At 37.9% G+C, this 27,977-nt stretch overlaps 2 protein-coding genes across 2 annotated transcripts in view; one reads left to right on the forward strand and one right to left on the reverse strand.

Annotated features, from left to right (window-relative positions):
* Positions 1-2,721: 2,721 nt before the first annotated feature.
* Positions 2,722-9,520, reverse strand: Nudcd2 (NudC domain containing 2). Its single transcript, XM_051180936.1, has 4 exons — positions 9,167-9,520; positions 7,495-7,543; positions 7,113-7,264; positions 2,722-3,578 (listed from the first exon to the last, which is right to left on the reverse strand). The coding sequence occupies exons 1-4, from the start codon at positions 9,353-9,355 to the stop codon at positions 3,495-3,497; spliced, it is 474 nt and encodes a 157-aa protein (XP_051036893.1). The 5' UTR covers positions 9,356-9,520; the 3' UTR covers positions 2,722-3,494.
* A 398-nt stretch (positions 9,521-9,918) lies between these two features.
* Positions 9,919-27,977, forward strand: part of Hmmr (hyaluronan mediated motility receptor) — a 28,714-nt gene continuing 10,655 nt past the window's right edge. Inside the window, exons 1-9 of the mRNA XM_051180937.1 lie at positions 9,919-10,006; positions 13,764-13,862; positions 14,436-14,515; positions 17,959-18,006; positions 19,433-19,621; positions 21,016-21,102; positions 21,193-21,293; positions 26,938-27,012; positions 27,445-27,620. Of these exons, the coding sequence (XP_051036894.1) occupies positions 9,961-10,006; positions 13,764-13,862; positions 14,436-14,515; positions 17,959-18,006; positions 19,433-19,621; positions 21,016-21,102; positions 21,193-21,293; positions 26,938-27,012; positions 27,445-27,620 (901 nt within the window). The 5' untranslated portion in view covers positions 9,919-9,960. The remainder of the gene's footprint in view (positions 10,007-13,763; positions 13,863-14,435; positions 14,516-17,958; positions 18,007-19,432; positions 19,622-21,015; positions 21,103-21,192; positions 21,294-26,937; positions 27,013-27,444; positions 27,621-27,977) is intronic.

The following is a 27,977-nucleotide window of genomic DNA, read 5'->3' on the forward strand; positions in this document are numbered from 1 at the left end:
GTTACTATCACTAGAATGACTAGACTCAAACAGCCAGTTAAGACATGTAAACAACAATGTGGAGAAACTGGAATCCTAAACACCACAGGTAAATGTGCAGCTGCGTTGGGAAATAGCCTCAAAGTTCCTCAAATGAGTAAATGAAAGGATGTGTGGAGGACTGAAAGAAAATGCCCCCACAGGGAATGGTACCATTAGGAGGTGTGGCCTTGTTGGAGTAGATGCCATCTTACTGGAGGAAATATGTCGCTGTGGAGGTGGGCTTTGAAGTCTCACATATGCTTAAGCCACACTCAGTGTATCAGACCACTTCCTGTTGCCTATGGGTCAGGATAGAGCTCCTTCTCCAGCAGCATGTCCACCTACATGCAGCCATGTCCCATCATGATGAAAGTGAACAGAACCTCTGAACTGTAAGCCAGCCAATTAAATGTTCCCTTTCTAAGAGTTGCCATGGCTGTGGTGTCTCTTCACAGCAATAGAAACCTTAACACATAAGACAGCACATAACATAAACATTAGGATTACACTGCTGTGACGACAGAACATGACCAAAAGCAAGCGCTGATGCTGATGCAAGCTTACTGGCTTGCTCTTTATGGCTTGCTCAACCTGCTTTCTAATGACCCTAGGGCTGGGTCCTCCCCATTAATCAATGATTAAGAAAAAGCCCTAAAGACTTGCTGATAGCCAGTTCTTAAGAAGCCTTTTTCTCAATTAGTTTTCCCTCTTCTAAAATGACTTTAGCTCAAGTTAAAATCAAAGTGATCAGAACAGTAAGAAAAGACCTTTCACACATAAAAACCAGCTGCACAAACACTAATAGCAGCATTACTCAGCAGAGCCCAAATAGGAAAATACCTAAACATACATCTAATAAATGGACTAACAGTATGATAAGGCCATATAGGGGAAATAGTATGCCAACTCAAGAATACAAGGCTTTTATTTGGGACGTTGAAAATCCACTAAGCTGATGGTGGTGTACTCTGGGCATACTCAATTATATACTTAGTAAGGGTGAGCCTAGAGTATTTAAATTGTTTCAGCAAACACTTTTAAAAACTTGCATATGGTTTTGCTTATTTATTCTAGAAGAAATAAACCATAGAAAAGAGCTAAAAGCAGAGACAGTGGTTTCTAGAGTTGAAAGCTGATACTGTAACTACAAAAAAAAAAGAAAAAAAAATTTAGTACTCGGGTGACTGCATTATTTTAGGATAAATAGGACAGTGTTTTCAAATCTACACGAGTTAAAATTCACCAAATTATACACTGAAAAATGGTATTTTTACCTGTAAGTTTATTCAAAATATTATTTAAAATTATTACACCAAAGAGAACCAATTAAAGAAAACATCTTCGTCCCAAGATTTCATTCCTAAAGGTATTAAGGAACGTAAGTAAGCAAAAGGCAGACATCATAGGGTAGGCCAGCGACTAGAGGTCAGTGCTGGAGCTTGGGCACTGAAGAACACTTCTGCTCAGCATGGCCTCACACATGAAGGTTTGTGTGTAGAGATGACCTCCAGCAGGTCATTACATTAAAAGTGACGAGAACCGAGCTACTGAAGTAAATTCTAAATATGCCAAGAAAGAACTAAAATAAATCTCATGGGATATTTTAAACTCGTGGTTTCCAATATGCAGGCATAGGTTTAATGTATGCATGCTAAACATACATTAACAGTATCACACACCAGCATGCACACCTTGTTTAAAAACATTTATCCACTAAAGGGAACTGGATTCTTTGATTTTTGGACTGGAGCAAGTAGTGCCTAAGTCTGGTGAATAAGAAATTGCTCACATGACGATCGAAACATGTCAAAGGACACAGAAGCCACCAAGACTGCTTTACACTAGACAAATTATACAATTTTTAAACATCAAAGAAGTGAGAATACTTTTTACCCACTGCATAAAATAGTAAATAAATTCAAAGCCTTGTTAGAACATGAAAGGTATTTTAAAACTACTCTCCCACAAAACACCTAAAAATAAGTATTACAGTGAAGAAATCCAGCAGATACTACCTTACTCGATAACCTAAGATTCATCATCGGCAATAGGGTGAAATTCTTAATTCATGACAAGAGACAGTATTCAGGAATAATCCAAACAATGAACTCCATTCTGAAGAATTAACAGACAAAATTGTAGTGCAGAATTTAAGCCAGGCACAGGCACATACCCATAATCACAGTACCTGGGGGCTAAGGCTAAAGTGTCACCATGAGTTGGAGGTCAGGTTACCCAGAAAGATTCTATCACTGAAAAATGTCAAAGCAGTAAAAGCCAAACAAAAACAGGAATTTGTTCCAGACTGAAATGAACTGGACACCTCAGGTAGAGTAGCAAATCCTACTGCAGGGCTTCCATCCTTCCTTCCTTTTTTGTTGTTTTGTTTTTTTGAGACAGGGTTACTCTGTGTAGCTTTGGAATCTACCCTGGAACTCACTTGCTCTGTAGACCAGGCTGGCCTCAAACTCACAGAGATTCGCCTGCCTCTGCCTCCCCAGTCCTGGGATTAAAGATGTGCACCAACACCAACCGATATTGTTGGAATCAGTTCAATATAAACAGCATTAAGGTCCGAGGACTAAGCAGCAGTACCATGTCCACATTGATTTCCTACTTTAATAACTGCACTGTCAAGGAAAAAGACAAGCAAAACAAATAAACCATCATTACCACCACCAAAACAGTAAAAGACTGAGGTGACAGCATCATGTCAGTTTATTAAAAAATAACACAAGATTTTAAAACTGTTAATACTTCACACTTATAAGCTTCCTACACATTTCAGACTATGTTTTAAAGAATTAAAAGACATAAATAGGAGAAAAGCAATTTGCTCTAGGCAATCCTCTTTCTGACCGAATCATTAAACTTAAATGAAGCCACTGGTTTATACTCAGGAACCTAAATTTGCTTTCAGACACAAACAGGTTCACTGGTAGTGTTTTTCAATTTCTTGACATAATCACTTAGGCAGCAGAATCACATCAGTTACAGTTTTTCACTAATTCAAATTATCCAAAGATCATCTGAATACCCTTTTCCTTTCTTAGTTTGTCCAGCACTGTGCTTTCCTTGAATGGATAAAGGGGTGCATAATTCTTACTCAGAAGTTTACTGAACATTATTCTGTATCTTACCCCCCCAAAAAAAGAAATCCCTGAAGGCACTTTTTCATTTCATATGATTTGTACTCCAATGCTTTTGTAATAAAAATACAATTAAATATGAAATTAGTAAAGTAGCACATAAACTTAATGCAGAGAATAAAAGTTACCATCCATTCGTAGGATAGCTGCTGTACTTCCTATGTAAATCATATCTGAATGTAATCTTTTAGAACCATCTTGAAATACATTTGCAATATGTTAATTGTAGACATCCATATGTTTTCATCCTTCATATCGTTTGCTGCATTAAGTTGCCAGCACCTGCTGGGATCCACAAAACAGAACAAAACTAAAGAATAGCAGTCATTTCTCAAGGTTTGAGAAGTCTGGTCCACCCTTTGTGTAGTTCCCTGAGATTTCTGCTCCACTGAAGTCAAAACCAGGATTCTGAAAGACATAAAATAATAAAATTTAGAAGAAGCTGTTCACAATAGAAAAAAAAAAAAAAAGGTCAAAATAAGAACAGAAGAACAGGAAGAAAAGATACTAAACTTCACTGTAAATACCTAAGGGAAATGATAACTACGAGGCACCTTTCAACTTTCAGATCTGGAAATATTTACAAGAGTGTTATGTATATGACAATGCTAGTGACTAGACAGTGAAGCACATATTTCAATTCTGCTATTTGCATAAAAGATTTTAAAAGCTTTATTTCTGTGGGGCAGGGGGTATTATAGATTGAACACAGGGCTTCCTTCAAGCTATGCAATACTAAACACTAAACTATACCAATTTTAAATTTACATTTCTTCTTCTGAAACATGGTATTGCTATGTTACCCAGGCTGGCCTTGAACTTGTAGTTCTCTTGCCTCATCCTCCTAAGAAGCTGGAATTAAAGGTGAATGTCATCAAGCACAACTAATAGCCATCATTCATTCATTCATTCTTTCTATTTATCCATCTATTAATTATATTTCATCCATCCATTACATTACAATCCCAGTTCCCTCTCTCTCCTCTCCTTCCACTCCTCCAATCTCACATTCATTTCTCAAAGGCTTCCTTTGGAAGTCAACTAAGGCTGTTCCTTCACTTTGTTGAGGTAGGACCAAGACCCCCAATTTGGCCTAGGCTAAGCAAGGTATCTCTTCATAGAGAATGGGCTCCACAAAATCAGTTTATGTACTAGAGTTAGATCTTGGTCCTACTTCCAGTGACTTCATATACTGCCCAAGCCACACCATTGTCACCTGCATTTAGGGGGCCTAGTTCCATCCTAAACAGGTTACCCAGTTGTCAGTCTGGAGTCAATCATTTCTCACTAGCTCAGGTTAGCTGATTCTGTGCATTTCCCATCATGGTCTTGACTCCTTTGCTCATATTATCACTCCTCCCTCACTTCAATTGTACTCCAGTGGCTCAGCTAGTTGTAGATCTCTGCATCTGCTTCCATCTGTTTCTGAAAAAAGGTTCTAGCTTCTCTGGGTTGTGGATTGTAGTCTGGATATCTTTTGCTTTATGTCTGGTATCCACTTATGAGTGAGGACATACTATATATTTGTCTTTCTGAGACTGGATTACCTTACTCAGGACTGTATGTTTTTTTTTTTTTTTTTTTTAAGTTCTGTCCATTTGAAGCTTACTATAAGCCATGCAGAGTTCTAATAGCTATATGTATGTTAGGATAAAGATATACACTAAGTATTATGAAGTACTGCTTTAGACTTTTCTGGGGATTAAGTATTATGAAATACTGCTTTAGACTTTTCTGGGGAAAATTTCATTTGTTTAATGTACATTTATTGAGCACCCTACTACTTGGAACAAACCATTAAATTCACGTGGATTTCAAATATAAAGACCTCTATTGTAGACGTGCTTATACTGTAGCAGGAAAACACCAATAATAAATCATAAATACTGAACACACAACTCAGCAAGCTTGGTGTATGCAGAGACAGGCAGTAATCACTTTAGACTATACAAACTACATGATTTCTGTCATAAACACTTCACTATAAGAAACTGCTATACATGACATACTAATAAATGAACAAAGGTATGTCTCTGTAAAACTTTACCTGCATACCTGGGGCTGAATTTGCCCAGGCCATATTTTGCCAATCCCTGGCTTAGTATGTTAAAGCTTACAAATGTGACAAAAAAAGATAAACAGGAAGTATGGCAGGAGAAATAATTAAGAGAGAAAATTATAGACTTAAATGGGATAGTTAAAATGTGATGAGCTTAAAGCGACAGGACAATGAACATTCTAGTCAGAATCAGCAGAGGGCCGGCCATGCTGGTACACACTTTTAATCCGAATACCTAGGAGGCAGATCTCTGTTCAAGGCCAGACCTAGAAAGTGAAATATTGTCTCAAGAAAACAAATCTACAAGGAAGAAACAAAAACAAAACAAAAAGAGAGAGAGAGAGGTCTGTAAGAAGTAACTGATAAATTACCCCATGAAGAAAAGGAAGATCTTGAGAATATTCTGAAAAGAAAAACACATTGATCTGACTCCCACAATCAAAAGACATCTTCAATGGCTACTCCCAGATAACTGCTTGGGAAAGAGTCAAGAAGTAGTTAGCAATTTACTGAAGTAATCCAGACCAAGTACTAGCAGATCTGGCAGAGCAAAGCCGTAAAATTCTAGATTTAAGTGGAAGACAATGCTAATAGGACTTCCTAAGAGTTGTCAATAACCTGGTAGGGAGGAAGGCATGTGTGTGTGCACCTGTGTATTTGTGTAGGACTAAAGTTGGCATCGGGTATTTTCTTCAATTGTTCTCCAAATTCTAGGTAGTCTAGACAGACAGCTTGCTCCAGGGATGCTTTGTATCTGCCTCAGGAGTGCTGGATCAAAGACGGCCATCACACCTGCCCAGCTTTTGCATGGATTCTGGGGATCATCCAGAATGCTTGCATCTCAAGTGCCATATCTACTGTGCAATTCTGTGCAATTCAATACTGTGCAATTCAACAACTAATTTCTATTAATTAATAACAAAAAGAATAAATTTGGGAGTGAAATTAATTTGTTCACTTTGGACATGTACTTGACAGCTAAATGGAGCTGATCAATAAATAACTGGAAATGCAGGTTGAAAGTTTACAAGGAGAAGCTTAGGTTACAAACATACTTGGAAATAAGCATGATACAGATGGAAATTATCCCCTCAACTTTTAAAAGTCCAATGGTTAAGTAATTAAAAGTCCAGTGGTTAAGTAATCCCTCTCCCAAATATCTAATCTTGGAACATTGAAGCAGTTTCAGATATATATATATATATATATATATATATATATATATATATATATATATATGTGTATGTATGTATGTATGTATGTATATGTATATTTAATATACAAAAAAACAAGGATATTAAAAACAAAATCAAAGGAAAAGAGCTAAATAAATAGTTGTTATACATGCAAATGAGAGAAATAAAGCAGTTAAAAGGGATGAATTTTAGCCGTGTATATATACACAAGATTAGGGGAAGCGGCCGAAGATACACTATTAAAGGAAAAAACACCATAAAAATAAGCAAGGTATACAACGCCACCTTTGTTAAAAATTAAACAGGTGCCAGGTGTTGTTGGCGTATGCCTTTAATCCCAGCACTCAGGAGGCAGAGGCAGGTGGATCTCTGTGAGTTAGAGCTGAGGCCAGCCTGGTCTACAGAACTAGTTCCAGGACAGACTTTAAAACAATACACAGAAATCCTGTCTCAAAACGCAAAGACAAATAAACAAATAAATAAACAAACAGACAAAGAGGGTAATATACAAGAGTGAGGCAGAGGTTAGGGGGTGGGGGAATAACAATGAAGGGATTGCTCACCTTTTTACACTATGTACACTATAGTGGTCCAGTTTTTTAAGTGTATTATTCATGAATTATTGATGTATGTTCAGCAATCTGAAGTCTCACAGCATACTCATACTCATGCCAGCATCTGACTTACCTCTTTCTGGAATCGCTCTAATGTAAGTTTTCTCTGCATTTGGTCTTGCACCCAGGGATCAGCTGCATATTCAGATTCTAGAAGGGAAGTCCAACAGTTTGCAGCATCTCTCTTGGTCTTTGTCAGGACAATGCGGACCATTTTTCTATCCTCTAAGATAAAAATAAGAAATAAGTTACCAAAAAAAAAAAAAAAAAAAAAAAAAAAATTAGTTAATCCCTGTATTTTCTAAAGACTGTTAAAGTGTAATTCTGATATACAATTGTATCCAAGACATTTCTCCATTTTTCACAGCTATAAGGACAAGAAGATTTAAAACAAAGAAGAAACGATACCACAGTCTATAATTTTTAAAAGTTTCTGAGTCACAGATTATTCTTACCTAAAGTCCATGTTCCTTCATCAGCAATTGTAGAATCAAACAACTTTCCCTGGAAAATAAATAAAGGGTACTAATTTTATACATTTCCCATAATTAAGATTTGGCTCATTTCAAGCAAAGCCATATCTTAGACTAGTTCAGACAAATTGTAGGTGCTCAACCTTGAACTTCCTCCTATTGAGTGAAAGGGACTCAAGTTTACAACATTTGACATCTTTAGCATGCAGAACATAGGAACCTCTAAACACAACAAATGAAGACATACTACTCATTGCTGACAGAATGTGGAATTAATGTATAAAATGCTTTACCAATCAAAATGCACAAGACAGGGACTCCTGCTGAATGAAACTAGAAGAAATGTTCTATTTGATTTTTTTTTCTTGAGGCAGGGTCTCTACGTCATGAGTACTCAACTTGGGAGTCTCCCAGCCCCTTTACATTATGATTCATAACAGTAGCCAAACAAACGAAAACCCTGTATTTTATGAAGTAGCAACAAAAATAATTTTATGGTTGAGGGTCACCCCAACATGAGGGTTGTAGCCTTTGGGAAGAACCATTATACTATGCAGTCCTGGAACTCACCATGTAGACTTGACTGGCCTGACTTGAAGAAATACACCTGCCTCTAGCTCTCAAATGCTGGAATCCAAGGCACATACCACAATGCTTGCCTTAAAAATGCTATTTTTTTTTTTTTAAAGAAAATGTTATTAAAAGCCAGTTCAATCTTTTTTGAAAACCTGACACAAGAAAAAGCCAATTTCTTAAGTAGATATAATCACATATTAAGATCTGATGTCAAATTAGCTTTGACTAATTTTTCATTTCCTCCTGCCCAAGGTTAGAAAGCATGTTACCATGTCTCTCTTCACCAGTACAGAAGGCCATCCAACAAGCTATGCATCTAATCGAGGGGCATAAAATCTCAGATTGTTACGCAAAAAATTATTTTTTTCCAAAACAAGGTTTCCCTATGAAACTGCCAACCCTGGCTCTCCTGGAAATTACTTTGCAGACCAGATTGGCCTCGAACTCACAGAAATGTGGCTGCCTCTGCCTCTTGAGTGCTGAGATTAAAGGTATGCACTTTTGGAAATTCTTAAGAACAAAAAGTTATAGCCAGATTAAAAATATATTTGTGGAATCAAATATGAGAGGCACTATTTTCTTCACACACCTCTTCATTATATTAATGACCATCAACATGCAAGAAAATTGTAATCTTGAAAGCCAATCTGACATCATCTTCATCCATTACCCTATCCTTGTTTGCTATTTCCTGTATTTGCCTAAATATTATTAAGAATTCAGGAACCTTTTGTCTACAGTCTTTGGGACTCAGATCAGTGCTTCTGATCTAGTTAGCCTTCTGTCAGCAAAGGAACTCCAGGGGAATTACAAGAAACACGGATCCGTTTAGAAAAAGAAGGAAACGAAATCTTTACAGTACCATCCACGCTAGGTCTGCTCTGGGCGTGGGTGCTGCGATGAGAACCCCTTGCCAGGTCAAGTCACTGCTTTTTTTTTTTTTTTTCCTGCCAGCCAGGAACTGACCTTTCCACCCAGCAGTCATCCCTCTGAAACCATGAATTTTTAGCACTAGGGAGTACGAGGAAGCCAGAAGAAGGAACTCAGAAGGAACTCGGGACAAGCCCTGGCTTGCTACCTTGAGGATCTCGCGGCCACCCACGGACAGAGCCACATGCCGGCTCTGCAGGCCGCACTGGATGTCCTGCGCGCGCGTGCCCGGGGGCACCTGGACTTCAATGAACACCTCCTCCAGGGTCTGGTACCACTGGCCCCACGGCGTCCCGCACGGAACTACCCCGCTGCGTTCCTCGAACGGGGCGGACATTCTCCAGATGCCACGCACGGACAACGCTCGGGGCGAGCACTTCACACGCGAGATGCGACTCGAGTGTGTGCTCTCAGCGCCTTGGGGTCACTGCACATGCGCAAAAGTCCAAGCTGGCGTGTCCGAGCGTGCAAACGTTTCCCTTCCAGGGACCATTTAGGACACTCGCGAGACCTGGGGTGAAAGAACCGAAGCCCAGGAATGCTGACCACACAAGAACGATGACGAGCGGACAAAGCAGACAAGCGCTCGAGACCTCTTAACCAGTATGACGCCAGAATACGCACGCTCCTACGGGCTGCCTGTGAGGTGCGCTTGCGCGAGCTGGGAGTAAACCTGAGTAACTGCAGACGGGACTGGCTAGAGGCGGAGCGGCGGCGAACAGGAACTGTCTCTCATTGGCTATCAGCTTAAACTTACAGACCTTCCGATTGGACGTGGCACAAACCCAGTGCGCATGCTCCTCGGCCCACTCAGGATTCGTCAGCTCGGTTTAGGATTTCTGATTGGCTGACGCGGGAAGGTTGAGGTAAATTTGAATTCAGGCAAGCAGACAGTTGCTGAGGCGTTTGGTGGCCTTCGTGGATCCAGGTGTCTCTCACATAATGTCTTTTCCTAAGGCGCCCCTGAAAAGATTCAATGACCCTTCGGGTGCGTACGGGTACGGGAATGCGGTGGGGAGGGGACGCGCCCTCGACCCCTCCTTCCTCCGTCCGCGGGATACCGGATTAGGGTTGGGATGGTGTTTGTTTTCATTTCCTTTTGTTGTTTTGCAAAATGCATGCAGTAAACACTTGACAAGTGTTATAGGATGGTAGGGATGTGGCTCCTAGTAAAATCTACCCACACAGCGAGTTTTCTAGCGGGAAATTCTACCAATAAGCTATCAACGACATGCTGAAACTAATAGCTGGTTGAAGGGGGTTAGAACTGGCTAGTGTTAAGTACTTTCAAAAGAAAAATATTACTTTCGTTAGCATTTTTCTTTCTTGTTTTGACATTGCTTTCGGATATAAAAACACGGAGCTGGAGAAATCGGTTAAGTAATAACAGCTGCTCCAGAATTTCTTTTCCATTCTCTATAAACAATCTTGAAGTAATAATTCAATGTTTTAGTGACTAAACACTGGGACTTGGTGTGTCGATGACACAGTAAGTTGGGTATAGATGGCGGCAGTGTCCAAAAAGTTAAGATAAAGGAAATTTTTTTAATGTTTTTCACCATTAAGAAATAGGTGTTTCCAGGCCCTGTGGCCTGAGCTACATAGAAAGATTGGCAGTGATCCACCCATTCTAACAAATAAATAGACAGTTTTAAAGAAAAGAAAAAAGGCACTGAAATTTTTTTCAGTGTTATAAAACTAAATTGACAAAACTGGGGTGTGAACCAGGCTTCCCTTGATATACCCTGTGCCCTTAACCACTGTGGTGTATACCCACAATAACTAAGGAGTTTTAGATATGATTTGATCGATGCTAACTGTACAACTGTACCTATTGTTCTAGGGTCTGGAACTTATTCCCTTTAGCAGCCAAAAGAGCAAAGTACCAAAGTTGTACTCTTTACAAGTGAGAAAATTGAGGAAGTTTCTGACTGTAGTGAGCACCAAAGGCCATACTATATCCTCTGTAACATGCTATTTAAGTGTCACTACTACATCTGTGATTTCTATGAACACCACTCTATTCACAAGGTCAAGTGATTGATATTAATCCAGCTCAAGAGCCATACTATTTCCAAGGTATTAAAACAATTCAGGTTCTGCAGAGCAGGGCTGATTTTTCTGTTTTTGTTTTGAGACAGGTTTTCATGTAGTACAGGCTGGCCTTAAACTCCTGCTACCATCTCCCAAGTACTTGAAACGTACAGACCTGTACTACCCCACATGGCTTAGCTGCTGTTTGGTTTTAAGGAGTAGTTATTAAGGCTTATACTTTCAAGAATAACATTTATGAGATATGTAATACTTGTAAATTAGTGGCAGTTTCTTCAAACCCAAGTAATCTTCAAAACTAGGGGTTTTTTTTGCCCCCCACTTCAAGGAAACTTGAAGCATCCTGGGGAAAAGGAGGGAGTGTAACATTTTTATTCACTGTGCTCTCTATGTGTACTAAATGTTTGGCACAGAGTTTTCTGTAGCTTGTCAGACAAAGCTGGGTTGGAATCCTCATCTGGCCAATTAAAAAGTGTAGTCCATTCCTACACCCCAAACAAGTTTGTTTTCCGTACCTGTTAACACAGCCATTAGCTAAATATAGAACAGTAGACATGATGGATCTGCTTCCTGATTGCAAGCAGTTTTGTCTGCTGTGGAGATGGAATAAATAAATCCTTATGAAAGCATGGGAAGTTCTTTGGTAGGAAAGGTAGAAGATGCTATGAGGATTTTCTAGTCTGATTTTGAGACTCTGCAAAAGCTTGAATTGAGATTCAGAGAGTAAATGAGATTTGGCTGGAAAAAATTAGAGGTGGCCTTTGACTAACTAAATAACTAGAAAATGCAGAAGTTGAGAAGCTTGAAGGCTTTATTTAATGCAATTAAAAAAAACATACAGAAACCCATTATTTCATTAGCTGATTTGATTGTTTTAAGTTAGAAGATACCAACATGGGTAAGAAAAACATGAAAGAAAAATAATAATCGAACCAGCAATTGGAGCCACTTTGTGTTTACAAATGAATCGTACCCATAACAGCAGAAAAGGTTAACTTCATGGAAATCATATCATCTGTTGTCATTTTACTTTTCTTTCTTTCTTTCTTTCTTTCTTTTTTTTTTTTTTTTTTTTTTTTTTTTTTGTTTTGTTTTGTTTTGTTTTGTTTGTTTTTTTTTTCAAGACAGGCTTTCTCTTGCAACAGCTCTGGCTGTCCTGGAACTCACTCTGTAGACCAAGCTGGCCTTGAACTCACAGAAATTCACTTGCCTCTGCCTCCCAAGTGCTGGGCATTAAAGGCTTGCTTCACTAATGCCTGGCATCTCTGACTTTTGTAGTAATGGTCTCATAGTCCTCTAACTTTTCAGAAGGTACACATGTAGAATTTTAAATAGAATGGTAGCAGATGAGAGTTCCAAAAAAAATTTGAGACTCACAAGGAATTAGTGGTCTGCCTCACAAGAAAAGATGATGGAGTAATAGACAGTATGAAGGAGAAAAAGTCAGAGATAATGAGATAATTATCTCTAAATACTTGAAGTTCATAACTGATAAAAAGGAATTGTTTGAAATTCCTGAGAGTTAGAGAGAAACATGTCTATTAATTACAAGCAGGCACATTACAAGAGTAAATATTTCCTGCTATAATAGGCCTGCTTGGAGCTGAACAGATTTTTATGTTAAGAGATGCAGACACATGTGAGACCAAAATAAATGTGGACACCAAAGAGATGAAATGGATACACTCAAAAGTCCCTTCCGACACAGTCGTCTACATTAGCTGCAGCTGTGTTGTAACTTGGCATGGGCTCTATTCCTATAAAGCCTTCAGTTTCTTGTATTTATAAAATGATAAAGTTATGAAGTCCAAAATTATTTCCCCCATTTGGTTTTTTACTTGTGGCTAACACAAAATGGAAGAAAGTGTTTTTCTCTCACAAAGCTTGGCTTTACTGCACTGACAGGCTCTTATGGTTACTACTGGTTTCCAGTCAAACAGAAAATAGAGCTGTTCCTTGCTCTCTGCTTCTAAGAGATGCTTCTGTGGAAAAGCTCGATTCATATACTGCTTTTGATTTGGCAAGCAGCCAGGTCTACCACCTGGCCCATACTTTGAAAGAGGACAAACTGCTAGCTAAAGGAAGGTACACTGAAGATGGGCATCATGCCACATGTGATCTAAGCACCCTGGAAGCTAGAGTAAGAAACTCATGGATTCAAGATTGCCTGGAGTGTTTAGTGAGTTCTGGGTGAGCCTGAGTTCCATAGAGGAATGCTTTGGACAGAGATCAAGACTAGGGAAGAAAGACTATTAAGCAAAAGCATAAGAGTATATTGGTGTATCTTGGGAAGTATAAATTTTCTGGAATAATTTATACTAATTCATCGACAATGACTGAAAACAAACTCATCCAGTCAGTATTGCATGTGTGGGGAACAGAGTGGGAGGGGTTTAATTTTTCCAGGTTACAGTCTATCCTTAAAGCAAACCAAGGCCAGAAGTGAAGCACAATTGGAGGCATTCTTCTTACTGGTTTGCTTTCCATGGCGCGCTTTGTTACACAGTCCAGGACCACTTGGCCAGGGGTGGGATACCCACAGGAACTTCTGATGAAATTAGTTCCTCCATTGAGATTCCCTCTTCCTGTGTGTTTAACTTAAGATCCTAGATACTTACAGGTATTTCTAATATTTCAATAGTAGTAATAAAATAACATTTAAGTAACACATTGCTATTTTGTGTTTTCTGTAGGTTGTGCTCCATCTCCAGGTGCTTATGATGTTAAAACTTCAGAAGTCTCTAAAGGACCAGTGTCTTTTCAGAAATCACAAAGATTTAAAAACCAAAAAGGTAATGGGTCCTTAAACAAACAATGGTTATACAGGCTATAGCCTGACATAAGCAATAGTATTGAAATTTTAAGATGCCTTTGCTCTTCTAGATTTTCAAGGCCAGAAGTATAATTAAATATCATTATTTGGCATACTTATGAAAGAATCGAGTACACGATTTTTTTCATAGTTATACTATATGTAATAAGGGAAATTTTGTAAAATATTTGTAGATAGGTAGATTCCCTTTTGATAATTGCTTTTCCTTTCTGGCAGAATATTAGAACTGTCAAGAAGAGTTAGAGAATTAGCTCAGTGGTTCAAAACACATACTGCTCTTATAGAGGACCTCAGTTGGCTTACAAGTACACATACATCCACACAGACATGAAAAAAATTGTTTTTTTTTTTTTAAATCTTTTTTTAAGTGAAGAAAATCAGGAAGGTTTTAGGTCTATAACAAATAATTGTGCAAGTAATTATTTGAAATTTACAACTGAAAGGAAAAGCTTATCTTGCTTCAAGTACTATCTGCAATGAGAAGTTTGAAAAATGTATGTTGTTAAAACATGCAAACATTTATTTCTTCCAGAATCGCAACAAAGTTTTAATGTTGACAAGGATACTACCTTGCTTGCTTCATCTAAAACAGCAAAGAATTTGGTGTCAAAGGTAAGAAACATTTATAAGACTATTGATATATTCCTTATGTCATTGACTACATACCTCCAAGGTACTGTATTTGATTAAAATGGCTAAGTGTATAAGCCAAATTTATGTAAGTTGGGGCAAGAGAGTTAGTTCAATAAGAACACATACTGTTCTTTAGAGGAACAGAGTTTAGGTCCCCACCCCTGGATTTGGTGGGGATAACTTCTCCAGCCTTGTAGGGCACTCACAGTCACATGGCATACACACATAGACATATACATATTAAGAGTAAATCTTTTTTTTTTTTCTTTTTCTTTTTAAATCTGTCAATAAGTTGAAGTATCATCAGAAGTCTAGCAGGTTTTACACTCTGCCTGATTTATTAGTAAGTCACTTTGAATGGGCTCTTAACTCAAAATTACAAAGCCATTTCTGTATAGAGATAAATCTGGTAATTACCTTGTAAGCCTTTACAAATGTGTCATGCTTTGATTTGTTAACCATCATCTGAGTTGCTTTATGTATTTGTTGTTTATCATTTGCCTTTTTGTGGAAAGGATAAGTATTGGTAAAGAAAAGAGAAAAAAAAATTTCAATGACCAAAAGGGGGTGTTATTCAAATTGTTGAACAGTAGATTAAATTCTTCCTAATGGAGCTGGCTATGTAGCCTACACCTTTGATACTAGCACTTGAGTAGCAGAGTTAGGAGAATTAGGAGTTCAAGACTTCAAGCCCAACCTTGGCTACACAGAGTTCAGGGCTAGCCTGGGTTACCTGAGACCCTGTTTTCGAAAGCTCAAAAATCAAACCCCTAAATAAACTCCTAAGAGCTTTATAATAGTGGTTAGGCAGAACCCTGCTGCTTTTCATTAGCTCCTAAGAATGTCACTTTGTTTAGGAGTTATGCAAATCACTGATAACACTGTTATCTAGCAGTTACTAAGGTCTCTTATTCTGTCAAATAGAGCTATGCTATCCATTATAGGAGTGTGAGTAACATATGGCTACTGAGTACTTGAAATGTGACATGACAAGTGCTAATGAAAAAGCTGTTTTGTTTTTAAACTGGGGGGGGGGAGGGGATGACACTTCTCAAACCCCCAGCTGACTAGTTTTTGTGCATCTTAGTACAAGATGTATCTAGAGTTATATGAGAGGAGACGATCTCCATAAGATTGGTCTTTAGGAAGCCTGTAGAGCATTCTCTTAATTAGTGATTGATGTGAGAGGGCTCAACCCATTGTGGATGGTACCATCTCTGACCTGATGGTCCTGGGTTCTATAAGAAAGTCTTAGTAAGCCCTGAGGAGCAAGCCAGTAAGCAGCACTTCTCCACAGCCTCTGCAGTGGTTCCTGCCTCCAGAGTTCCTACCCTGCTTTCCTTCAATGATGGACTGTAATGTGGAAGTGTAACCAGAATAAATCCTTTTCTCGCCAAATTGCTTTTGGTCATGGTATCTTATCACAGCCATAGTAGCCATAAGACAGTGTGTGTGAGCATGTGTATATGTATGTGGGTACCCATGGAGTTCAGAAGACAGTGTCCAGTCTAACAGAGTAACAGCCACCCAACATAGATGCTAAGAGACAAACTGGGATCCTATAGAAGAGCAGCAAGTACTTTTTACCTGCTGAGCATCTTTCTATGCCCAGGAACTAAGTTTTGTTTGTTTGTTGTTGTTTTTTTGGGTTTTTTGTTTTGTTTTTCAAGGCAGGGTTTCTCTGTATTGCTTTGGAGCCTGTCCTGGAACTTTCTCTGAAACCAGGCTGCCCTTGAACTCACAGAGATCTGCCTGCCTTTGCCTCTAGAGTGCTGGGATTAAAGCCATACACCAACAACACCTGGCTAGGAACTAAGTTTTTAATTCCTCGTGTGTGTGTGTGTGTGTGTGTGTGTGTGTGTGTGTGTGTGTGTGGTGTGTGTGTATGTGTTACTGGGAATCAAGCCCAGAGCTAACATGTAGTAGGCAACTGATTGATCACTAAAAGCAACCTTGTTATTAGAAAATTACAATTTTTTTAGAAAAATGGGTATAAATATGTCTGATAAAATTTTTGCATTTAATCTGATATAGCTGTGAATATGGGTACAACATATGGAGGCAACTCAATTGAATTTTTATACTTTTCTCATAGATAATAACAAACATGAAAATTTTAAAGTACATATTTGGCTTACATTATATTTTTATTGGGTAGTGAACATGTAAATGCTCTGTAGGAATGGATATGAATGACATTACTTGAATTTCTTGGTAAAATTTTAAATTTTTAAATTAATTATAGAACTCACAAATTCCCATAGACACTATAATACATGAGTATTCATAGACTCCCCAAATGATAGAACTTTTCTATTAGGAAATGCCACCAGTTTTGAAATGAATAGAGTTGTTAGGCCTTTCTGTCAACTTAGGAACACAAAATAAACCTGTTATTAATGATGTATAACATCAGTAGAGATGTTTATTATATTCAATTGTGTCAGAAAGGCTGATATGTACAAGATTATGTCTTATGTAAATAAATGCCATGAAGAAAACCATAATCACAAGTTTTAGTCATAGATCTCTATTTTTCTTTTAATTTATTTATTGTGAATATAACATTCTGCCTCCATGCCTGCATGCCAGAAGAGGGCACCAGATCTCATTATAGATGTTATGAGCCACCATGTGTGGTTGTGGGAATTGTATTCAGGACTTCTAGAAGAGCAGCCACTGCTCTTAACATCTCTCCAGTCCTCACAGACCTCTGTTTGTAAAGATCTTTTTTATTGTAAAGGAAACAGAAAGCTATTTTTCTGCTTTGCAATATAAAAAAAAAACTGAAATCTTTTCATGTTTTGAGAACATTTTATCCAGGTGGTGGTGGCATACTCATTTAATCCTAGCACTTAATAGGCAGAGACAGGTGGGTCTCTGAGTTCAAGGCCAACCTGGTCTAAGAGTGAGTTCCACAGAGATCCTCTATCTTGAAAAAATGAGGGCAGGGGAGAACATTTTATATATCAAAAAATTGCCTATAAAATATTTCATAACTCTCTACAGTGTTTAAAATTACACATGAAGATGAGTGTGTTAGTACGTGGTTTCAATCCCAGCATGTGAAAGTCAGATTGTAATTCAAGGCCAAGGTATATTGACTCAAAAGACTAAAAATTATGAGATAGAGAAATGGTACAGTAGCTGCTCTTTCAGGAGACCTTGGTTCAATTTCTAGTACCCACCTGGCTGGCTATTCACAACAGTTTATGTAACTCCAGTTTCAGAGGATTTAGTATCCCCTCTGGCCTCTGCAGTTACCAGGCATGTATGTACATGGTCTGAACACATATATGCAGGCAAAATACCCACACACATGTAATAATTCTTTATTAATTTGGGAAATAAATAATTAAACATCAGACTGGATTGATATTTGTGGCATGTAAGTTCATAATTGTTTTTTGACTTTTAAACAGAAGGAGCCTCAGAAGAATGATAAAGATTTGAAGAGATTAGAAAAAGAGGTAAGCCATACTTTGAGCTTACTGGGGAATAAATGCTACATAGTGAAAAGAGAATTGCATAGATTTGCAAACCAAGATTCTGTAGCAATTTGAGTAGTTCTGCAGGAGCTAAACATGGCATTCGTGTAGCTTAGTCACTGATCTCTCTCACTTAATTTGATATTGACTGTCTTTATTGAGAATCCATGGCAATGAGGATGTTGTGGTTGATACACAAGTAATAACAGAGTTCGTGACATTGTTAATGAATGAGAGGCACTGCCAAGAGTAGGACTGATTATTTGCATCAGATTTAGGGTTGGCAATTTTTTACCCATACTTTTTTTGGGGGGGCATGGGTGTGTGGTATATATATTTATATGTATGTATGTTCATGTGCGCATAGATGGGGAAGCCAGTGTCTTCTTATGTTACTCTCAACCTTCAGTATTGATGAAGTTTCACAGAACCTGAGCTTGCATTTCAGCTAGTTTGCTCAGCTGGCTTACTCCAGATACCTGTTTCTATCTGAAATACTGGACCACAGCACCTTACTGGTATCTGTGTGGATCCTGTGCTCCAACAACCACTATGCTTGAGTGGCAAGCCCTTTACCTACTGAGTCATTTCCCTAACCCTCCCCAAACATTTCAAGGTGTTGTTTCTGTTTACTATTGAAAAATACTAGCTTCTTTGTTTTGCTGATTGTTGTTTAACTAGTATAGAAAGCAAAACATATGGCTCACTGTTTCCTGTTAAGTTCTTCTGAGGACTCTGCTTTCTGGAATAAGAAATATATAGCACTTCAAACTATAATTTAATTTTGTGTAATTAACACCAGAGAAAATAAGAATTCTTACATTTTTAAGTGACTAAATAGCTAGCTAGCTTTGTTGTTGTTTTTTTGTTATTGTTTTGGGTTTTTTTCTTTTTGGGGAGGGTTGGTTTTTTGAGATAGGGTTTCTCTGTGTAGCTTTGGAGCCTTTTCGGGAACTCGCTCTGTAGACCAGGTTGGCCTTGAACTCACAGAGAGATCTGCCTGCCTCTGCCTCCCAAATGCTGGGATTAAAGGCATGTACCACCACTGCCCAGCAGTAGCCAGCCATCTTACACTTGTAAGTTTGTGGCAATTAAAAATCATTGTATTTGGTTGGTGGACTTGTTATGTGTGTGTTTGAGATAGGATCTCAGTATGTTGCTCTGGAACTCACTATGTAGACCAGCCTGACCTGAAAATCACTGAAATCTACCTGCTTCTGCCTCTCCAGTACTGATCATTCTGTATTTATAATGCATATCTTTAAGGTGTATCATAAGGTAAATATAATTATTCAAATAACAAATGAGAATGTCTGGACATCATATCAAATTGTAAGTTTTCTAGAAGGTTTGAGGATCTTGGTACCAGTAGGATCAATTATGTATTTATCCTCTCACTTTCTTCCAGATTCGTGTCCTTTTACAGGAGCGAGGTGCTCAGGACAAACGGATCCAAGATATGGAATCCGAGTTGGAGAAGACAGAAGCAAAGCTAAATGTAACAGTCAGAGAGAAAACATCTCTTTCTGCAAATAATGCTTCACTGGAAAAAAGGCTTATTGAACTAACCAGAGCCAACGAGCTACTAAAATCTAAGGTAGCTGAACTTTGGATAACATCAACATTGAATGGTGTCCTTCACATTGAAGTTTACAAGTTACAAGTGGAGTTGAGGCTGTTTATTCACTTACACCACAGGTGTAGGCATTCTTGCCTTCACTGGTCCTAATCACACAAACTAGAGTGATGATGGTTTGACATGTTAAGTACTGGTCTATTTCAAAAAGGCAAGTAAAGTTTTGAATAGAATGTAGTAGACATCGGCAAACCATCATTCCTCCTGGGACTATTAAATTAAATACTTTAAACATTAACCTACTTCTGTAGGATTGTTTTTACCTATTTTCTTTATTATAAGGCTTAGAAATAATTAGTGGAATGAATGTACTCAATAAATAAATTGTGTTTGTAAGTAAATAATGTACTAATAGATCCTAAGGAATATAGTATGGTTCCATTAACCACTGGCAGAAATAGAGGTAAGTGGCAAGTCATTGTTCAGTTGAATTCATCATTTATTCATTGCCTGTGACAGACTCTCACAGTGTATTAGAGGCCAAGTAAGATTCTGACCTGGAAGGCCTGGACTAGACCTCACATCCTGTATATCAGGTGTCCAAGGCAGCTGAGACAGTTTAGCAAACATAGTTCCACAAGTTTTTCTAGGGTTTGTCTTAAACCTTGCAAGTGGTCTTTCTAGCGTGTAATCGTAAGTGACCACTTTGACCAGCAGTTCTCAACCTGTGGGTTGCAACTTCCTTGACAATCCTCTATTTCCAAAATAGTTACATTATGATTTATAATAGCAAAATTACAGTTATGAAGTAGCAGTGAAAATAATTTTTAAAACTTTATTTTATGTTAATGTGGAGGTGTTAAATCCCCTGGAACCTGAGTTACACACCATTGTGAACTGCCATATGGATGCTGAGAATCAAACCTCAGTTCTCTGGAAGAGTAGCCAGTGCTCTTAACCACTGAGCCATCTCTCCAGCCCCAAATAATTTTGTGGTTGGGGCTTACCACAACATAAGGAAGGGTCGTAGCATTAGGAAGGTTGAGAACCATCAACTTAAGACTGTTTCAGAAATAAATCAGAAAATCAAGGGGAAAATAATGCAGGCATACAGTCAGTACTTGTTGTGGTCAAAGCTGTTTTCTTTGCCAAAGTACATTGCACACAAATAATAGCTCCCTTGACATTGACAGGCATATTAATCAGTATTACTTATAAGTAATTTTTTTTTTTTTTTTTTTTTTTTTTTTTTTTTGAGACAAGGTCTTGTGAAGCCCAAGCTGGCCTTGTACTTGATCATCTTGCCTCTGTCTCTCAAGTGCTGAGATTAAAGGCATCTGATACCCTACCCAGATTTAAGTAATTATGCATATGACTTGGCAGAAAATATTTCTGAATTTTTATGTTTGTTGTAGTTTTCTGAAGATGGTCATCAAAAGAGCATGAGAACTCTAAGCCTGGAGTTGATGAAACTTAGAAACAAAAGAGAAGCAAAAATGAGGGTGAGTGCTGCCTTTGGTGTGTATACTGTCTCTTGACTCTGGGGACCTAAGAACTTCTCATTTCCTAAAGTAGTTATCTCTGTTGCACAGAGTATGATGGCTAAACATGAAGGCATGGAGCTGAAGCTGCAGGCCACTCAGAGGGACCTTGTAGCCTCACAGGGGAAAATAGTTCAACTGGAGGGAAAACTGTAAGTGGCAAAAAGGAAAAAGATTGTTCAGTGTGATGATTCCTTGACTTCTTTCCTTCACTTAACTGTTCTATCAAGCAATATATATTAATGGGGTTCTGTAATGTTTTAATGTAAATACACATTGTTTAACGAGGAAATCAAATTAAATATAAGAATCTCATTTCCTTATAGTAAATACCCAGCTTAATCTGTAATCATCTTAACTATAGCATACCAACTTCTCTCTTCTCTCTTATTAGAACTCACTGACCAAAAGTTATTCTTGACCAAACATTGCCATGCTGTGGCCTTCCCCTGTTTTTTCCAAGTTTCAGTAACTGTGTTCTATCCTCAGCTTCTGTGATAATCAATTCTTAAGTCCACTATTTTGGGAAATGTGTGGTATTTGTCTCTGTGTCTTGATTGTTTCACTTTACATAATGCACTCCAGTTCCTTCCATTCATGATGATGTTACAAACGAAAGGATTTTGCTTTCTTTAAGTACTATTCTATGGTATGTCTTTGGACCCATTCATCTCTTGAATCGGCCGTGGCTTCTCTGTCATGGCTGTGTGAGCACTGCTGAGACTACCGTGAGAGTGTAGCCATTATTTGTACATGGTGATATTGTTTCCAATAGGATTGTTGATCTTATGATAGTTTATTTTTGGTTTTGTTTTCTTTTATGAAAAAAACCTATATTCTGTTTTCCATAATAATTATGCCACCTACTTTCCTGTCACCGGAGTACAAGGGTTCCTTTTCCTCAATATCCTTATCAGCAATTATTAACATCAAAAGTTTATTTATCTTTGTCTGTATGGGTATTATGCCTGTATGTATGTATTTACACTCTATGCATGTCCGGTCAAGAGAGGACATTGAATGCTGGGAATCAAGCCTAGATCTAGATCCTCTTTAAGAGCAACAAGATCTCTTTTTTTTATTTTTATTTATTATGTATAGTGTTTTGTCTGTGTGTGTCTCTGCAGGCCAGAAGAGGACACCAAATCTCATTATAGATGGTTTTGAGTCATCATGTAGTTGCTGGGAATTGAAGTTAGGACCTTTGGAAGAACAGCCAGTTGTATTAACTACTGAGCCATTTCTCCAGCCTCCAAAAATCAGTCTTTCTCTCTCTCTCTCTCTCTCTCTAGCCCCTCCCAGGTACTCTTCTTCCAACTCTTACTATGCACGCCCCACTTTTAAGTTGATAGCACCTTTTTCTTTATTATTGTTACCTGTTTGTGTATATATGTACAAATTTAAATACAACCTGCTGAGTCTGTTTTATTCTTTAATGGCCATTCTTTCTGTGGTGGATTAATACTTCATTTTGGTTTCTATTTAATTTTCCTAGTGATTATAATGATATTAAGCATTTCCATATACAAGTTGGCCATTTGTATAGTTTTGGGAAATGTTTACTTATATCTGTTGCCCACTTTTTAATTGGATTGAGTTTTTTACTGTTAAAATTTGAAAGTTCCTTATATAATCTAAATATTAAAACTTTATTATAGATATAGTTTGTATATATTTTCTCCAATTCTGTAGGTGGGCTCATCATACAGTTATTTGCTGTCCAGAATGTTTTAAGTTTGATGTAGTTCCATTTATCTATTTTTACTTTTGCTTTCTCTATTTTGAAGTTTTTCCATATACACTTGCAAGCCAGTTGCCCAGTCCACTTTCAGGGCCCTGAAGCATTTCCCTAAGGTGTGTGGTAGTGGTATTATTATTTTGGATGTTAAGTACTTAGTCCATTTGGAAGCTGATGGATGATAGTTGCTACTCCCATTTTTTTACATAGGGATACACAGTGATCCCAGCACCACTTATGAGGATTCTCCTATTGTCAATATTTGAGCTATTACCCTCTTGGCTCTAGGCTTTTGATTTATCCAATTGTCTTATTTTTACGCTATCACAGTGTTTTCATTAAAGTAGCTTTGTAGGATATATAATCATGTATCAATTCCCAGCATCCAGTATCCTCTTTTGACCCATACACCAGGCATGCATAGAGTGCAAATACATACATACAAGCAGAATACTCATACAGACGAAGATAAATAAACTTTTGAAGTTAATAATTGCTGATAAGGATATTGAGGAAAAGGAACCCTTGTACTCCGGTGACAGGAAAGTAGGTGGCATAATTATTATGGAAAACAGAATATAGGTTTTTTTTCATAAAAGAAAACAAAACTGAAAATGTTTTTAATATATTTATTTATATTTATTATGTATGCAGTGTTCTGGCATGTATTTCTACTTATCAGAATAGAATACCAAACCTCATTGTAAATGGTTGTGAGCCACCATGTGGTTTCTGGGAATTGAACTCGGAACCTCTGGAAGAGCAGCCAGTGCTCTTAACTTCTGAGCCATCTCTCTAGCCCCATGTAATCACTCTTGCATTGCTATTTTTGCTCAAGGTGTCTTTTGGTTACATGATTTTCATTTTTATACAAATTGTAGGTTTATTTCTTGATTTTCAAAGAATGTCTTTGATATCTTTTTAGAGGTTGCACTGAATCTGTGGGTTATTTTGAGGAGTATGAACATTATAACAATATTGATTCTTCTCATCTGTAAATATGAAGAATTATATCCTTTAAATTTTTATATCAGTATTTTTTCATTTTTATCACATAAAATGATCACCCCTGTTGTGGTTTGAATGGCATATGTCCCACACAATCTCATATTTTGAACTGGATCCCAGTTAGTCATGCTATTGGGAGGCTGTGGGACCCTGGGGAGGTTGGATAGAGCTAGAGAAAGTAGGCCTGTGGGGATCGGTCCTTGAAAAGTTTAAAACAAAACAAAAAATCAGAAGGGGTCAGTGAAAAGAGCAGCATTTTTGAGGTGGAGGCTGGAGCATCAGAAGGTCAAAGTCAAACTTGCATACAGAGTAAGCTTCAGCTCCATTTTGTTTATTTCTGCTCTGACTTTTATTGTTTCCTTAATTTAAGGCTGAAGTAGGTTGTGAAACTTTTTTTTTTTTCCTTTCTCTGAAAGTTGTATTTGCTATAGCTGTTTCCTTAATACTTTCTTTGTTCCTTTCCTTAAACTCTTTTGGGAGATGGTGATGGTGTTGAGACAGGGTTTCTCTGTGTAGATTGGCTCTCCTGGAACTCATTTAGACCAGGCTGGAACTCACAGAGTTCTCTGCCTCTTGAGTGCTGGGATTAAAGGCATTCACTACCACCTCCTGGCTCTTCTTTAACTGCCCTGGCCAGCAGGGCAGCAACTGGGGCCTGAACCTCAAAGGACCTGAAATGGGGGACAGGAGACTTGAGAAATGGGCAGCAAGACAGGCTTTCTGATCAAGCTGCAAAATTTTATTTTTCTCAAACATGTTATATAGTTAGTGGTTAGGGTGGGAAGCTAGGTAAGGCAGGAATTCAGAAGTGGGGAAGTCGTGCCTGGTAACAGCGCAGCAGGATGTTCTTAGTCACAGGTCACTAAAGGCTAAGGGGAAATGCAGGTAGAGATAAGCAGATTGTTAGCTGGGTTAAAGGGTTGCAGGAGTTGCTAAATACCTGAATGCCTAAGGGTTACTAAGTAACCTACCTGCATTCCTGTAAGCCCTAATTTCTACTTATAAGGAAGTTGGGGAGGGATAGAAGGTAAGTTGGCACTGAAGGTAGCAATCATCTAACTCAGTAAAAAAAAAAAAAAAAAAAAAAAAAAAAAAACACTGGGAATATCTAAGGCTTATGACATGATTGCTCCAGGCAGTTAACCTCTTAAGTGACAGTTAAATCATAATCATTCTCCAACATTGTGAATTTTGTTCCCTTCAATTGCTTTTGTGCATCTTCTATTTTGATAAACAGGAAGATCTTGGAATCTTCCTTCCAGCATCATTAGGTTGAGGTAGTTGTCTAACCCAAACTGAAAAACAGGTATAGGAAGATAGGATTAAAGTCCCATTATAGCTTTAAAAAAAAAAAAAAAATCACTAAGCTATAACTACCACATAATATAATACAACACAGAGATCATAATTTTTCATTTTGATGACCTCACAGCCATATACGCTTGTGGAAATATTAACCAAACTGAAAATATTTCCACCCCTCAGGATGCTATCTCTATAATTTTGTAATGTTCCCCCTACATTGTTTTCTGTCTTTTATAAACTGGTGTCTAGATGTTTATCACTATTCAGAGTAGCTTTGTTCATCATAATTTATATTACTGTCATGTGTATTCTTTTTTCATTTTCATTGCTTAGTTTAATTTTACTACATGACTTTTTCAATTTATTACTGTTCTTGAATACTTGAGCTGTTTTTAAGTTTTTGACTACTGGATAAGACATCTATGACGAACATGCTGTATGTCTTCATGAATGTGTTTCTCCTTAGTAAGCATATAGGAGTGGGAATCTCAGACCAGAAAAATGCATATTACACATCTTTTCAAGCTCAAGAGTTAAGGGCTAGGAGATGATAGCTCAGTGAACAAAGTGCCTGCTGCACAAACAGGAGGACCTGAATACCCACAGAATCCCTAGTGCACAAGTAAAATGTTGGGCCTGGGGCTGGTATCTATAATTTCAACTCTGGTGAGTAGAGACAGGCAGGTGCTGACTGCTTGCTAGTCAGCCAGTCTAGCCAAAACCATGAGCTCCACATGGAGAGACCCTATCTCTGAAAATGAGCCAAGTGTAACAGAGGAGGCTACCTGATGTTAACTTGCAGCCTCCACAAGCACTCACATCATTGTGTGTACCTGCATACAAAAATATATTTCACAAAAAAAAAATATATATATATATATATTTCACACACGTCACATACACAGACTCACATGCACACACAAGGGTGTTTGTTCACACATTCCCCACATACAAAAATACGTCAACACACATACTACATGCACACAGAGTTTTGTTACTTTATAACTCTGTAGCCAAGTGTGGTGCTTGGAGTTGTTCTGTATTCATAGTGTTGGATATTGCCTTTCTTTCTGTTTGCTTGTTTTGGTTTTGGTTTAGTTGGTTTTTCAAGACAGGGTTTCCGTGTGTAGCTTCGGAGCCTGTCTTGGGACTAGCTCTTGTAGACCATGCTGGTCTTGAACTCACAGAGATCTGCGTGCCTCTGCCTCCTGAGTACTGGGATTAAAGATATGCACCACCACCACCTGGCCTATTTCACCCTTTCTAATGGTGCCAAATGCTATTTTGTCTTTGTTGTTCCTATTTGAAACAAGGTCCTGTGTCTCATGTAGCCCAGGAAGTCTTCAGAGTCCAGGTCCTTCTGCCTCAGGATTTACAGGCATGCACCATATGCCCTGGCAGTCACATAAGTGATGTTCTGTACAGCTGGGGATGGAAGCCTTTTAGCACACAGGATGTGATTTAAGTTGCTACGAAAACTAGGAAAGCTGCAAACAAAGACCATTTCTGTATAGTTCTCACTGTAGCTTTCATGAGACATGTTTGGAAAGCTTTTTCATGTACATAGAAATTTAGTCACCTGTGTTAATCTAAGTTGTTAACCTGAAAAATCACATGAAATTATAGGTAAGAATTTGATCTCTAGAGTTACCTTACCTGACCTAACAGTATTTAGTATGTAGTATGCATGCTTATTAAGTAAATGAACCATATGTATTCTTTTTTTTTTTCTTTATGTTTTTCAGTGTTTCCATGGAGAAAGAACAGATTGATGAAAAATCTGAAACAGAAAAACTCTTAGAATACATTGAAGAAATTAGGTAATATAAATAGTAGCTTTACACTTAACTTCCAGGCTAAAGAGGTTGTTCAGTGGTTGCTTAGCATCAATGACCACTCTTCCAGAAGATCCAGGTTCAATTCCCAGCACTCACATGGTGGTTCACAACCATATGTAACCCCCACCTCCATGGGAATCTTAGCTGATGGCCTCTGTTGGAATTGCACACCATGAGGTACATAGACATTCAGACACATGTTGAACAAATAAATAATTGAAATGAAAAGTAAATAAAATGGACCTTACTGGCTGGGGATATAACTTTGTTGTTAAAGCACTTGCCTGGCATTTGGGAAGCCCTGGATTCAGCATCAGAATTGTTTGCTCATACAAAACAAGAGCACCATATTTTGTTGAATGTATTTTTCCAATACCTAAAGAGGTATCCTCTTCAAAATACTTTTTAATGCAGTTGTGCATCTGATCAAGTAGAAAAATATAAAGTTGATATTGCCCAGTTAGAAGAAGATTTGAAAGAGAAGGATCGTGAAATTTCAAGTCTTCAGCAGTCTCTTGAGGAAACCGTCACATTTTCTAAGCAAATAGAAGACCTGACTGTTAAATGTCAGCTGCTTGAAAGGGAAAAAGGTACTGTACTGTTTATTTTACTTCAATAAGACTTAGGTTCTATCTGTAAAAGATGCACGGCTATATAGCAATAGCATTTCCATTATATGAATACCAAAAAGTGCTTTTTGGGAAGTTTTTTAATTCTATAATGTTTGTTTTTAATTCAACACATTATATTCTTTGAAAATAAAAGGCGTTATATATTAGCTGATGACTTCTACCCTGGGTACTGTTAGTGCAAACATCTACCCTGGGCTCACATTAGTTTGTAATTTGTGCAAACTCAAAACTAACATACTGTGTACTATATATAATAAGGAAATGACTATAATCTTCCCCATCTTTGGAAATGCTTGTTCTGTACAGTGTGCTAAA

The sequence above is a fragment of the Phodopus roborovskii genome, unplaced genomic scaffold, assembly GCF_943737965.1.
Source record: "Phodopus roborovskii unplaced genomic scaffold, PHOROB, whole genome shotgun sequence".
Lineage (NCBI taxonomy): Eukaryota > Metazoa > Chordata > Mammalia > Rodentia > Cricetidae > Phodopus > Phodopus roborovskii.

Coding starts and splice junctions, on each gene's coding strand:
- Nudcd2 (XM_051180936.1), bottom strand. CDS start 9,355: ATGTCCGCCCCGTTCGAGGAACGCAGCGGGGTAGTTCCGTGCGGGACG. Junction 7,544..9,166: donor GTGGCCGCGAGATCCTCAAG/GTAGCAAGCCAG, acceptor TTTATTTTCCAG/GGAAAGTTGTTTGATTCTAC. Junction 3,579..7,112: donor TAGAGCGATTCCAGAAAGAG/GTAAGTCAGATG, acceptor TATGTCTTTCAG/AATCCTGGTTTTGACTTCAG.